The sequence below is a fragment of the Leptidea sinapis genome, chromosome 29, assembly GCF_905404315.1.
Source record: "Leptidea sinapis chromosome 29, ilLepSina1.1, whole genome shotgun sequence".
Classification (NCBI taxonomy): domain Eukaryota; kingdom Metazoa; phylum Arthropoda; class Insecta; order Lepidoptera; family Pieridae; genus Leptidea; species Leptidea sinapis.
Window position 1 is genome coordinate 11,519,864 of NC_066293.1, and position 16,389 is coordinate 11,536,252.

A 16,389-nucleotide genomic window follows, 5' to 3' on the forward strand; every position below is an offset into this window, starting at 1 on the left:
TGTGTTCATTTACGACATCACATTAGAAAACTCTAAAATGATCAGTGTTTCTTTACTATCATCATAATCATCATTATCATACAGCTGGAAGACGTCCACTACAAACAAATGTTGACAAATTAACTCCCCCAAAGATGGCCATGACGATCGGTCCAGCGATGCCCTCATCACACCTGTTCCGGACCATGTGGGGGGCCCACCAACACTATATCTTCTACGTATTAAAAACTACGTAACGTAGTTTTAAAGATCTATGCATACATGTTGTTGACTTGGATGTTTAAACGTTTATATGTATGTTTATTTGATTTTATGTACGTTTAAGTAAGTATATTGCATTAAATATATCATTGTCTTGTAACCCATAACACAGGCTATATATGCTTAACTTGGGGCAAGATAATTTGTGTAAATATTATTATTATAGTTACATAGGGACAGACAGCGGGAAAGACTTTGTCGTGATTATGATACGAGAACATTTTACATTCAATCACGAATGTAAAATATATATATAAATATTGAAATAGTGTATAGTGAAAACCTAAATTTGTAACAAAGCATAAATAAAACGTTTGTGGAAGGAATCTGGGGTAGGTTTCTGTTCAGGAAATGGATATTCACTAATGAAATTTGTAGTACGCTAAATAATATGCCCAATATTTAATTTTTAGTTATTTGATACTTTTCAGTTTTTGAAGTCGGTTTTTTTAAACGTAGTTGATTTTTTTATCCTCTAGAATATTGAACCTACCAAAAAAATTTTTGGTACAATATCTTCGGAAAGAATGAGTCTGTGTGGATAGGTTTTCCTTTTTTCTAAAAAACTTTTCAAAATTGTTACGTATTCGTCAGAACAGGGTGGAATAAAAATGGCATTTTCTACGATGTTCAAAGAGTCATATTTTCTTATGTCGTTAGTTGATTGAAAAAAAAACAAAACGTACCGACATAGCTTTACCATATCTAGATTTTTTGACAAAAAATCTCCTCTCTAGAAGCATTATCCAGGGAGAGAAAAGGGGATTACGTTTGTATGGAATAACGCTGCTAGCGTCCCCTCTTAAATATTAACTCAATTCAACACAACTTTTTAATTCGTGGATGTGGCCACGTAAAATGAACCTCATTCAATAATAGAAAAATCTGTGAGAGCCAAAAATGCTGAATGTATTTATGTTCCTGACCAATACATTTCCCTAATTCGTGGAGCAAATAAGACTGGCAAACCATTTGTGGTACATGAAATGAATTATGACGATTTCTTCGATTTGAAATTACTCGAGGAGAACATGAATTTTAATATGGCGAAAAATGTCAATGGCGATTTATCAAAACTGTAAAAGTATTAAATTCACCAAGAATTGTGAAAATTACCAATATCGAACCACTTACAAAACTAATCGAACAAGCAAAAGCTATTGTTCAACCAAAAAAATTAAGCGGCAGTAGAGGCATTCGAAGAATAGATGAAATTCCCTTGAAGCAAGCTTACACTTCGAAAATACCAATTACAGAACGCAAAAAGCGTGATCTATTGCAATTATTGGAGGTAAATCTGGTTCCAAGATCTCTTTTAATTTTAATTTTACTTATAATTTTCAAACTCTTGCAGGAAAAACAACTATTGTAACCGGAGCGTTAAAAATCCCTGATTTTCCTGGGAATGTAGTGTGAAATAGTGTGGCAGGGATTCTAAGTTAAGAGTGTATACCAAATTAGTATGAACATAATGATAATTAGAATAAGTAAAACAATTTGTATTTGATACTGTAATACCATACGGGTACAGTAACTGTGATTAAAATGCCTAATTAATAGTAAAGTTCTATAGATAATTGCAATGACAGCATTGAATGTCCCTGATTGACGTGGAAATGTGATAATTGTTTTTAACAAATTGTTTGAGTGTTTACCAAATTCGTATTAAAGATAAGTAAATGAATTTGATACGGTTGACTATTAGTTAATATATTATTATTAGACTAGCTGACCCGGCAAACGTTGTTTTGCCATATAATTTTTTTAGAGTAAGACCGTTCCTTGGATTGCTTCATTTTTATAAAATAAACATAGCCTAACATAAAGTTACTCCTTATTACATCAGCTACCAGCCAATAAAAGTCGCCGGATTAGCCGGAACAAACAGACAGACAGACCGACAGACAAAAATTGTAAAAAATTTTATTTTGGTGTATTTGTTGTAATAAATAAATATTTGTTTGTTTGTTTGTTTGTATATACATATTCATAATATACATTTAGTAAAAAACGGTTATTTCAATATTACAAACTGACACTCCAATTTTGTTTAAATGTATAGATAATTCGCACAATATTTTTATAAATTATAGCCTATATGTTATTCTGGTGTGTAAGCTATATTATTGCAAAGTTTCATCAAAATTCATTCAGTAGTGTTTGCGTTAAAGAAGTTCAAACATACATCCAGACATACAAACTTTCACATTTATAAAATTAGTAGGATTAATGAGAAAATGACTGTTATTAAAAAGTCTGATTGATAATAAAGTTCTATGTAGAAAAACAAAATTTTGTTATACTTGTTTTTTACTATAATATATTTTTTTTTTAGAAATGTATGATTTTGTGTTTTATTTGTTTTGACACAATTGTCCGGTTAATTGTTGTCTAGTGCCATAACGTCACTTCTGGGAGGGTAGTAATTTTTAAACGATTATATTTTTTAAATAGTAATTAGTGAGATGATTTGGTTTTACTTAAAAATGAAGTTTAAAGTTGTAGTTAATATTTATTATCATTAAGTTGTTTTAGTCGAAAGTAACTCGTTTGATAAGTCGATTGAATTTTCAAATGCTTCTATTGAAATATTAAGTCATTTGCATAAATGACGTTATGACACCGTATGTGCGGGTCACGTTGTTCTGTGCTACGTATTACAGCGCACTTGTTCCAGTATGTAAACAAAATTCATTACAAATTACAAATGTAAACATCATTATTAAAGTTTCCCAGACGCTCAGCGTCATGAGACTTAGATATTACTCGTTACTTTCGGGAAACCTATAAGTTTGGCATGTCTTAAGGCAATAACAATATCCCAGACATAAAATCTTACTACACATCAGTAAATTTACTACTCTGATTTACATATGTCTTTGTGTATATGTTATTATATTACCCATATGAAATTAAAAATCGCTGTTTGCATCTTAGATTTAAAATCAATGTCAAATTATTTCTCTGGTTTCACACAAAACATGGAAACATTATTAATGTTGTAACATTTAACATAACCCTGCATGGCTGCCGTCTCAGATTTTTAAAATATTCCAAATTCAATCCCATTAAAGGAACCTTTTAATTTATTAGTTGTGCTCATATGTCACATGTACTTATAGATTCAACCTAAACTTCGTAGCGCACACGTTAATTAGCGGAATAAAATTTACCCTATTATATTACGTTCTTTTCTGTACCCCTGACAAAGTTTGTGCCGAATTTTATGAAGATTGGTTAAGTAGTTATAGTGTATACAGACACACATTAGCATTAATAATATTAATTAACGTCACATTCAACACGTACTTACTTAATTCAAGAAACGCTTGGCTATGAAAAATGTTCGTCAAGTCATGATTTAATTAAAAGTAGACGCACGATATTAAATTAATCAAACTGTATGTGAACACCAGTCATGTTTTAAAGAACTTAGTGATATTATCATGTTATCAAATCAAATCAGCCAAACAGCATTTTCTTTATTGATTTTCTTCTTTATTAAAAACCAAATCAAATCACTTTCAAGTCAAAGAAGTGATTCTCAGTTAAAAGTACCACCACTTCAGTACAAAAGGTTGAGCTTTATGAGAAGAAGTAGCACGAATTACATTGGCACTCTTTAAATCTACAGTTCCATCGTTTTACAATTTATCGTTTTTAATTATAATATGTGTAAAGTGATGCAACAAAATACACAAACGTCTTGACTTACACGAATAACTGAAAAAAATGCAAAATAAAAATAAAAATTGGACATGTGCGTGTAATTGAGGTTTTATGAGACAACAATAAACTACAGGTAGTGATTAATGTAAAATAATTATAAAGCAAACATTACACGCAATATGTAGAAGTAGCACTTTGAACATATACAGCTAAGGTATCATAGAGGTCTTACTCATAGATTAAGAATAGTGACTTTTGGTTACTATGACTACAAAAGTAGTTATCAGAGTTATTACGTTGTCATGAGAATAAATAGTAGTAATTAATTTATAAAATTGTTTTCTTATATTAAATAATGGTGAATGCACTGATTTACTCATAGTCTACTGCTGATACTCTGCTCCATCTCATATAACATAAGGCTAACTTATCTATGTAGATTAAATGAAGAAATTTATTTTATCAGACATAATATATTTATATCTATGGAAAAATCAGATAGTAACTACAATAGTACTAATGTTAACTACTGATACCACTATCAGAAATTTAAGAGAATATGATAAGAAATCCACGAAGCGTATATTTTGATTGTGAGGGGTGTTCATAATGTTCCCAAGCCCACGTTCACCGACAAGTCATTGAGCGAAGGGCGGGCAGACTCGCCCACTACGCATGCTCGGGGGAAATTGTGTGCATTGCCATAAGTGTAAATTTACTGACATTATGGGTAATATTTTAATAAAAATTCACATCATGATTTGTTCTGGGCCACTGTGATTATGTACAGGAGCATAAAATATAATTGTAATTCAATAAATACTTCTTTTTAAATTTATGTCGGTTTGGAACCTACAAAGCAAATAATTTAATGTCACATGATTAAATATAAATATTTAATATAATGACTTAATTGAAGGGTACTCTTAATATTAGGTCGTATGATATAATTGGTGATTCATTATAAAATGTCTTACTATTACCTATATTTTTCAAAAAGTTTTAATATGTTGCAATTTCCGCGGACAGAGTAGCAACCCTATGGTCTTGTTAGATGTCATCGGATGCGCGTGTCAGTGGCGTGTCACTCAGTGTGTTGAGCGGACCGTAGCGGGAGGTCGGTGATGTACGGAGTGCGAGGGAGCGCGCCTCACTCCTGGTGACCGAGGGGTTAATGAATGCAGTGGGATCCTGGTGTCGCATGTCCTCGGCCTGTGCCCTCAGGACTGGCCCCGTCGCCATGCGGTGGCGACAGCGCTCGACCCCTTCACGAGCCAAGGAGCGCGCGAACATCAGCTTCTTCATTTTCATCATGTTTTTCGCGGTATTTGGCGTAATAGTACTGACTGAACTGCTGCTATTGGAGAGACCGCCCTCAGGGGCTCCCCGTTCACGGTACCTCGAAAGCCTACAGGTAAGGCTTTTGTTGTTTACAAAACAATATACATAGATTCATATTGTTGTTAATAGTCAATACGAGTTTGTTTTCTTGTTAGTAACCCGGCTCTTCGGTTACCTTCTATAACTAACTCGTAAAGATTCATATTTGTAAAAATTTCACAAATACAACTTCGTTGACCTGTTCTTTAGAGTATTACGTGAATTTGATAAATATATTTGATACTAAATAGGCCTCATTGGATTTTTTTTATAAAATATATTATTTTAAAAGTTTCCACTCATTTGTTGTTTCCTTCTCTTTCTCAATGAATATTGAAATTAGGAGAATAATATAATATTTCGTAATACTATTCACTAGACAATGCACATCCAATAAACCGCCCGCTGTAAAACAAAGAGTTAGTCTGAATGTTAACGAAATTTACATATTCAAACATTTTATTTTAACAGCTTGAATACTTTAAAATGTGTTTTACGTTTATACGTGGGATTTTCAATGAAGGTAATTTGCATAGACAATACATATACGAACCAGAAATTTAACTATTTACATCAAGTAGGTTGGTAGGTTGGTACATTTAAATAGATAAAAGATGCGAAAAATATCTTTACACGTTTAAAAAAGCTTATCAGAATTATTCACTAAATTGCAAAATTGACTTTTCTTCTAATTTATCTCTAAACTTACAGTAATGTTTTGTTTATTCTAATATTTATGTATTTTTTGTTTATATTTTAGGGGATTTTGCATTTGAAGATGAACCTTGCCGTTTACAATTGCTCCTTTAGATTCCTTTGCAGTGTTTATCGCTTATTGCCGGTCGTTCTTGACTTATTACCTTGACAGGTACCGGCCATCGTAGCTCATAAGCTCATTTGCATCTCCATAGAAGTCCAATCTGCAGAAAATTCTAAATAAATGGATAGACGTATTTGATCACTCAACGGTATAACTGTGTCGAAAACTTCCGTGGGCCATTGACCCTTGAATGGTGAATCAGTTTGTATTGCTCTGTAAATTGGCGATGTTGGTTTAACGGTCTTAATATTTATTGACCCATTAACAGCTTAACATACAAAAAATACAGTGTAATTCATTCTACAAGCCAATTACAGGTGTGTTCATCTTGCTCTATTCATAAGACGGTATTAATTCTAATAAAATAATATATATGTATTTTATTTGTACAAAAAAACGGTAGGTAAAATAAGCATACACACAAGATAGTGCTTATTAAGGCAAACTTTTCAATAATTACTAAGATCTGTGGTTCGTTCTTTTTTTAGTTTTATTTATTATTCAAGTAGCCATTACAAATTTCATAAGTACAATCTGCCAAACTACGTAAGTAGTTGGTCGGCAGCAGCTCTCGTGGAACAATAATGCTACTTACAATAATATTAAATCTACAGTTTTTACCTAAAAGTACTATTAAACGTAAGCAGACGCAGGCAGTCGATTGTACTCGGAACATATTCTATGTAATGGAGAGAATTTCAAGACGTTCGTTCTACAGCTGCGAGGTGCATGAATTTAAGTACCAACTGTGCATACTTTTATAATTAAATAAATTTAAAAAAACGACAAATTTTTGCAATGGAATGTCGTGGATACCTGTAAGGGATGTAGAAGTTTATTTCTCTCAGAAGTTCCCTGCAAATGTCTGTCTCGAGAATAGATATTTATACAATATTTGATAAGATTTATTTGTATTAATAATCATTCCATTCAAATCACACCAAGTTTTAATACGATGAAGATCACTTTGGACTAGCTGTATGTCATTAAATGTGCAAACTGTCAGCAAAAAGTAGATATTTACAATGATGATTCGAAGAGACGATATCATTTATGAACGCTGAAAATAAAACGGGTTGTATCCTTTGTTTATCTATTTACTAATAAAAGACATAAAGGACACTAAATTTCTTTGGACAGAGCGTCTCTTCCTGAACACATGCAGATTTCGCTTTCAAGATGGCGCCTATTTATTGGAAAGACAAGATATTCAAACAGCTTAGAAATACATGACAATATATAGGGGTATAGTTTTTTACGTCATTGCTATCACCTGTTTTGTACACTGGCACGATTTTTGCCCTTTTCCACAAGTATAGGGAAATCTCCGTTGAGAAAACTCTTCCGAAAATAAAATAATCGTTTCTAGAAATTAATTAATTAGATTGTATAAAACTCGGAATTATTTTAATACTTTTTAGTATCATATTATATTTATTGTTTTGAATTTGGTTGTTTTTTTTTGATAATGTTTTTTATTTATATATAATATATAAATAAATATGTTTTTCTATGACATTGTAAAGGATACGATTGAAAACTGATATTATTTCGTTTACGTGGCAATTTTTGAATTCATGAAAAATTTAATAATTGTGAGATGGTTTTTACTTTATTGTAATTTGCCTTAAAGAACTTCTTTCGTTGATCGGTAAACGGCTTAAGAAAGAGCGTTAACTGTTCCGGTATAGTAATTATTAATAATGGGTAGGGTTGCCGTCCGTCCGGGTTTCACCGGATTTGTCCTAGTTTAGAAGGTGTCCGGGGAGCGTCCAGGCGGGGTTTCAATTGAAGTCCGGTTTTAAAAGTTTTTAAAAACACCGCCGCGACGGAACGCGATTTCCGCGAACAACCGACTCTCAAACACCAAAAAATAGTGGACTAAAGAAATTAATATTTTATTGAAGTCAAGAAACAGTCTCGTCAGTAATTAAAAAAAAAAATCATAGATTGTATTGATTTTTATGAATTTCTTTTAAGGTAAGCGGATATTTTTAAGGCTATCATAAATACTTATAAATACCGAAAACCTGAAAAGTAAAATTGGCAAAAGCCTAATGAAATAAAGCTTTAAGGAATAAAAATTCCGAATTGGTACTTCAGTTTCTAAATACTTTAAATAGATTTTATGTTGTTTATTCCGGCACTCATATTAAAAAGGTCCATCCTATACAATAAAGGAGATCCGAACTATCCCCTTTTTTGTATCGGATGGACCTAATCCGGCAAACTACAGGCTGGCTACCTCCCTGCTCTCCAAAATAATGGAGAGCGTGGGTAATTAACCGCCAGCTCTTGGTCACCAGTTGATCAACAACCGTCAGTACGGCTTTCAACAGGATCGGTCGGCAGGAGTTCTTCTGGTTTACCTAACACATAGCGGAGGCTTTCGGAAGCATGAGAGAAGGCCTGGCAGCTAGCCTGGATATTGCGAAGGCCTTTGATCATGTACGGCACAAGCCGCTTCTCTCAAAACTTCCATCATTTTGGCTTCCCGAGAGTTTATGCAAGTGGACCGCCAGCTTCCCCACTGCAGGCAGTATGCAGTTTGTAGTCGACGGTTATTGCTCCAACCCGAAGCCCGAGAACGCTGGAGTGCCCCAAGGTTTTGTGCTATCTCCTATACTATATCTTCTGCATATCAATGATATGTTGGATACCTCTAATATACATAGCTATGCAGACCTCTCAGGAAATTGTCCAGTGCCGGGAGAAACATATGTCTTCTATCGAGTCCTCTCTTGAGAAGGTCGCTGAATGGGGTAAATTTAACCTTGTCCAATTTAATCCCCAGAAGACTCAAGCTGCGCCTTCATATGAAACTTTGGCAACTTGGTATACACGGGGATCTTTTTCGCTGGATAAAGTCGTATATTGAAAACCGGTCGCAGGCAGTTGCAGTGGATGGGTATACCTCTCAGTACAACCTCCTTACTTCTGGTGTTCCACAAGGATCACATTTAGGACCGTTGTTATTTATACTATACCTTAATGATGTCATAGAAAGTGTAAACCGTTCCAATTTACATATATACACCGATGACACAAAAATCTTTAAAGTCATCCGCGACATTGGTGACTGTGATGCTTTACAGAGTGATTTAAGTAATTTCGAGATATTTTATAACCAAAAAAACGTTTGTTATAAGTTTTAGCAGAAAAAGAGAACCCATATAATTTCAATACAAACTTTTTCAAAAAGAACTTGCTCGCCTTGATCAAATTCGTGATCTAGGTGTAATTATGGATTCTAAAGTCACTTTTGTACCTCATGTAGATAGCGTTATAAATAAAGATTTTGAACAATTAGGTTTCCTACTTCGGGTAGGAAAGCCCTTTAAGAGAGCTTTAACGTACAAGGCGCTATGTAATAGTTATGTTCGCAGTCATCTCGAGTTTGCTAGTTCTGTTTGGAATCCATTTTTAATATCTGTGCAAATAAAATAGAAAGGGTAGCTGGCGAGAAACGTTGGTAAAAAATTGATCGCATTTTTTTTCTCAACTACGGGTCCCATATGCACAATTCTACTTGAAGATCAAAAGAGTGTTAATGCTGAGTGATATTGTACCACCCAGGGTGTTAAATAAATCTCGCGAAAGACGACCATAAAGCCGCGTTTTCCTACATCATGACAACAGTTCTTCACATACGGCCAACAAAACGAGGTCATTTATAGCTTCCGAAAAAGTACAACTCGTCACCCATCCTGCACATAGCCTCAACCCAGCACCCTGTGACTTCTATATTTTCCCCAAAATCAAAGATTTGATGAGAGGTACACCCATTTCCGCAAGTATCTTCCAGAGGTGTGTCCATATGACCGTGTCAAATGCTTTGCGAAAGTCCACAAAGCAGATATAAAGGGTTGTATTGAATTCTCTGGCCTTCTCAATAATCTGACTCAGTATAAGAATTTCTTCGCGAGTGCCTCTTCCCTTAACAAATCCGGCATGCTCGGGTGCAATCTGCCTTGAGAGGTAGGCCACTAGCCTTGTGTTAATTATGTGGAACTTCACCTTACTTGCATAAGATATCAAGAATATGAGTCGGTAGTTGTTGCATTTCTTGGTGGACCCTTTTTTAACTTTAAGTACTTATTAAATAATAGTAATATTATGTATATACAGTTCTTTGAATTACAAGTTAAAGGTTTGCTTTACTGTTTTCGTAAATATAAACTGATTAAAACGAGTTATGAACGCACCTCCTTTCATATTTGCTTTGACAGGAGCACAGAGTACTTTTTTTTAATTCGTTCTTGTGAACAGGCTATAAGCCTTACTTGCTAGGGCCTTACAGCCTCGTCTTTAGTATTTTCACTTTCTGTATTTATTTTCAGTATTTTGTTGAACATAAAAGTCCAATTAAGTCTCATCTCATCTTTCACCAATTAAATGTTCCTTTTCTGTATGTTTTCACAATTTTTTAAAAGTTATTAACAACACAGTACAGACATAGCAGTTGAAGGTTATTATGATATCATTTGTGGCATGTGCCTATAATATGTATAGAAAGTCATTGGTTTATTTGACTAGGGCGTGTCTAAGGCGTGTGGTATAACATCGAGTGGTGACAGTAGTTCCCATACAAATTACGACTGGTGGCCATTCTAATCTCTTTAAACTGTTCTATGTGCATTACAACCATTGTAAGATACTGCATTTGATTGAAGTGGCCCAAATGCCAAAAGAGTGGCCATTGAGTTTCTTGTATGATCTTCTTACGTCCCCAACTTTTTACGAACATAATATGGTAAATTCAGTAATTTACAAAAAATATTTGTAGTAACGATTCAAAAGCGCTTTGCGCCTGTTTGAATAAAGTTTATTTGACTTTGAATATATTCCAACCTCTTTAAAGTAATTTGTCATGAAGCGAAGACACGTTTCATCTCAGATAAAATTAAAAACAGTAATAATAAAGTAAAATCAACTTGGAATGTAAATAACAATGAAACTGGTAGATCGAATTGCCGTAACACCTCTATATGTTTAAATATAACCACGTTATGAATTTGATAAATAATTCTCCGGAATCCCGCTTATCACGACCTTAACTCTTCACCAAAAGCAGCACATGATATGCTTAAATTACACGTACCAGTATCTTCCATTGATTTGTAATTTCAGTATGTTAAAGGTATCGATATACTAAATATCTTCAAATGAATTAACCTAAAAATACAAAGGATCTATGGGGCCATTCGACTAATATTGTAAAATACATACTTGACATTATAGCACCTGAATTATTAGCAATAATATTTAACGAATGCATAGATGAGGGTGTGTTCCCTGACCTCATGAAATACAGCAAAGTTATAGCTTTGTTTAAATCGGGCAGTTCTTTTGACCCTGCTAATTTCAAGCCTATTTCAATGCTGCCTGTTTTTATTAAATATTTGAAAAAATTTTGCTTCAACAGCTACAAATGCATTTATGTAAATTATTGAACGAAAATCAATTTGGTTTCACTGGGGCTTATCAACAATTAATGCGGGTACTAGACTCATTGAGCACATCTTTGACGCCTGGGAAGAGTCACAGGATGCATTGGGAATTTTTTGTGATTTGACTTCGTCTACCATGAAACTTTACTCCTAAAACTAAAGCATTATGGAGTAAAAAATAGAGCCCTAAATCTGTTAAAATCACATTTAAGCAAAAGAGTTCAGATAGTCGATGTTAATGGCAAACGGTCTTCGAGTAAACCTGTGGGAATAGGTGTTCCACAGGGTTCTATTCTCTGTCCTTTCTTGTTTCTTATATATATTAACGATTAGATTGTATAAAAATACACAATTATTTTTATTTTTTGTGAATTCGAATACACTAACTAGCAATTTGTCCAAATATGTATAGATGTACATAATTTTTCAATGCAGAAATGAACGTAAGCGCTTTACAATTTGATTACAGACAGTTAGAAATTCTGTCACAGATCGCACCCTTACTGGAAGTTGTTAAGGTTAGTTCCCATTGATTATCATATTCGACTACGACAATTACTTGACCATAACTATGTTATGGTAGATGACTTAAATATCCGGATAGCATAAAAAAGATCCGACCGAGTATCGTTGATTTACTCCTAGGAATTGAAGACTTCCGTTACTTTGTCATGGATTCCGTAATCAGAACCTAACCAAACTCTTACCAAACTATCTTTGTAATATATCCTTTCCAATAAAAAAAAGTTCATCGAAATCGGTTGGCGTGATATTGAGTTATTGGTAAATTTATCATCCACTTTGCTATACGTATGTATAGCAAATTTAAGACTTTTATGGTTTTCTCATGGATGCTACTGTCAGATCTGGACCAAATTACAACGGGACCACACGGGAAGCACCAGCTTTCAAATTGTCACCTTGTCGAAAGTTTTGAGGTAACAAACATAGAATAATATCGCTTGCAACGATAGTTTCATTCATAGTTCCTGTCATTAAAGAAGTAACATTATGATTAATGTGTGCGTGAGCGTCACGTACTTACATTCGCCAACACGCACACACACAGCCAAATAATGTTGCAAGTGAATAGACATTTCCCCAAATCGGTAAATTGTGAGAAATACTAAATTAAATGTAATAAGAAAGAAGAAATCTAATATATAAAATTCTCGTATCGCGGTGTTTGTAGTTAAACTCCTCTGAAACGGCTTGACCGAGTCTCATGAAATTTTGTGTGCATATTGGTTAGGTCGGAGAATCGGACAACATCTATTTTTCATCCCCCTAAATGTTAAGGGTAGTCCACCCCAATTTTTTTTTAGATAAATTATTTATTTTTTATGATACAACTCTAAAAATACATACAACTTCTAATTTTCATCCGTCTACGATAAACAAATATTTTTCTATCGCGATTTTTATATTATTCTGTTACATCCACAGATCCGCAATAGGGTTGCAAGATGGCAATGGATTTTTTTATTTATTATTTTATATGGCAATACAACGTTTGCTGGGTCAGCTAGTAAAATATAAATTTATAATTTAATAAAAACAACACGTAGTTATTATATGCATATGTATTATTTTATTGAATTGAAACTTGTTTAGAATCGTTGTGATTTGAAAATCGTAGAAAAGAAAAAGCGAGACGATAGAGCTCCTGCCAGCTATTATTAATAAAACTATTATTTAAGCCGACGCGCCAAATTATGATTTCAACAATTATATGGATATCCTGTTCGAGGTTCTTGTTCTTACTTTTGTATTCTTTTGGGGCTATACGTATGCGTGGTGGTTACAATGATAACCCTAATACCAAATAACTTATAGGCATCTTTCGGAAATTGTTGTGCCACATGGAAATAAAATGGTTGAAATCATACATTTGCGCGGCAGCCATCTTGGATTTCAAAAATGATCATAAAATTCGTTCTCTGCACCCCCGAGAACCTTGGATACGATATCCATATTGTTTGAATCAGAATTTGGCGCGCGGCCGTCTTGGATTTAAAAAAAATAATGGCCGGTAACCGAAAATCGTGACGAGTTGCTATAAAATTTCTCTCATACGTCGATAAAGAAGTAACTCTTCAAAAACATACCGACGTATTGAAAACCTCCTCCTTTTTTGAAGTCGGTTAAAACGTGTGGCCGTTAATGTTCTCACGAGCTCAATTTTTTCCGAACATAATATGGTAAATTCAGTAATTTAGAAGAAATATTTATAGTAACTATTCAAAGCGCTTAGTTTAAGCCTAATTGAATTTAGATTATCTGACTTTGACTTTGAATATTTATAACATCATGTGGCGTCGTACATTATAGCCTCCTATCAATATCTACCAATAAACACAAAAAACTATCCCAGCGGAGGAACTCGGGGTATATAGTACATTCATAGCAACATATTTTATTAGTGGCGTCTGTTTTGTTTACAAAATATTTTGCTGTTTTGACGAATATATTAGCTTAAATTAAAAGTTGTGAAATAGTATTTAGGTGTGAAATGTGATTTCCTTATCTTTATTTTGAGATGCGTTGTGACACCCTTTCACTGCACAGTAAGTCATTTTAAATTTGAATCGTGCTGTTTGTCATGGAAGTTGACAGAATAACACTGACGCGGCGGGAAACGAATGTGGTCATAAACGTCCACATTGAAAGTGCTTCAATTCGCTTAGGCCTACTCACGTTCTAAGCGTTATTATTCTATGGTAACAAACATAAAAAAAACATACCGACGAATTGGTAACCTCCTACTTTTTTGAAGTCGGAAAAAAATACAAAGTGTTTATGGTTCATTACACCAAACACAGCGGAGGTACAAACTAACCTACTTATAAATGACCAGAGATTGGAACTTGTGGACACTACGTTCTTGCTTCAGTGGGGTCCACATATCGTCCAATTAGGAGATAGACTCAGCTCTTGTGGCATATGCCGTTAGAAAGATTAGAGAGTTGAACGACACGAATGTTGCGACTGCTAGATTAGTGTACTTCAGTTATATTTACAGCATCATGACGTACGGTATTTTACTGTGGGGTCATGCTGCTGACATTGATATAGTGTTTGCTCTGCAAAAGAGAGCTGTTCGTGCTATATATCAGCTTGGTTATACACAGTCTCTCAAAGAAAAATTTAAAGAAATAAATATAATGACTGTTTATTGTCAGTACATTTATGAAAATTTTATATACGTTCACAAAAATCGTCACCTTTTTGCTCTTAATAGTGATTTTCATTATTATAACACTAGAAATAAGGGATTGTTTGTAACTAACTCTAGTCGGCTTTATAAGGTACATAATAGCTTTAAGGATAAACGTATATACTTTTATAATAAAATCCCAGCCACTGTTTGCGCCGCTTCTTCTCTCGCAGAGCGCCATTTGTTTCCGAAGCGGTAGTAGTATCTAGTATATTAGAAATGACATCATAAAGAATTCTAAAGGAATCAATTTTGAGAAAATATATTTTACATTTACTTATATCCTTCGTTTTTTTGACGCACGCATGACGCAATAAGTAAACCACTTCCTGCCGTATTAAAAAAAAAGGTTTTTCAATGGACTTGTATAAAAACAAAGCCGTTGATTTCACCTCTATTTTTCATAATGTGGTCTACGAATAGGTCTACTCTATTACTAGACATATTATTTACACATTCAAGAGCTGAAGATCAACGCTATATTGGAGGTATTAATATTAATACTTAATTATGTAATATTATATTCCGCCACATTCGTAGATTGATTCCTAATGATTTTGCGCTGTTACTATCATAGACTACAAACAAACAAACGCGATATTCTATTCTTACTGCAACACGAGTCTTGAGTAGGTAAGAAATACAATTATAACTGTTCAGCACCTTGTATCACATATTAATATGTAAGAGTTGAAAATGTCCTTCATAAAGTATTGATTGAAATACTTCTCGAACAATATTGTACAAATGCAATACAGGCTGTACAATGCATACATACGAGTAACATAACATAATATAATATAATGATGTACAGTTCTCTTATGGATGACCTAGATCGTTTGGAGTTACATTACTATCGAGAAACAAAAAATGTGTCGTATTGCTGATGTTTTCTCGGGACTTCATACGTCGATTGGAATGAAATATTTATAGATCAGGGACGCCCTGAGACAAATCGATGGAATGAAATTTACCAGAGTGAGAGGTTTTTGCAGAGTATTATCGGCTTGACTTAACAACGATCAACTATTGTAATTTTGTAGTTATCATGTGTATGGTATTTTCTTATATACGGTTCAAATTGTACTTATGTGTTCTTTGAGCTCAAAGTCGTCATTTGTGTTATGTAAAAATATAATTTGTATTACTTTCGGCTCTTCGAGCTCAAAGAGTTAGCTGTTGTATGTTTTTGAGCTGTTCAAGCTCAAACGTCTGATAAACGTTAAGTGAAACCCTATTTTATAAATAATAAAACCGTAATTACCTTTGAATGAATAGGATTTAGTTTTTTCCTAAACCGATTTTCATACAGTTTTCCGTCAACCGGTAAAGCCGTTTAAAAACGATTCCAAAAAAACAGTAAGATTTTTTTTTTATAGTTGTTTTGAGATTTCTAAAAATCTACCGGACCAAATTATATTAGAAATCTTAGTTTAGCCAAGCCCTTTCGAATGGCAACACACAGTCACACATACAGACACCATCTTAAAAACCGCTCTATAGGGCCTTGCAATGTCGCTATCGATGTCGATTTTTGAAAAACGGGGTGAAATCAATAATTTCCCAACTTTTGAATATTTTCAATATTCTCA

The 16,389-nt window shown here is 33.7% G+C and overlaps 1 protein-coding gene across 1 annotated transcript in view; it reads left to right on the forward strand.

Annotated features, from left to right (window-relative positions):
• Positions 1–5,028: 5,028 nt before the first annotated feature.
• LOC126973498 (uncharacterized) overlaps positions 5,029–16,389 on the forward strand; it is a 65,048-nt gene continuing 53,687 nt past the window's right edge. Inside the window, exon 1 of the mRNA XM_050820827.1 lies at positions 5,029–5,344. Within this exon, the coding sequence (XP_050676784.1) occupies positions 5,105–5,344 (240 nt within the window). The 5' untranslated portion in view covers positions 5,029–5,104. The remainder of the gene's footprint in view (positions 5,345–16,389) is intronic.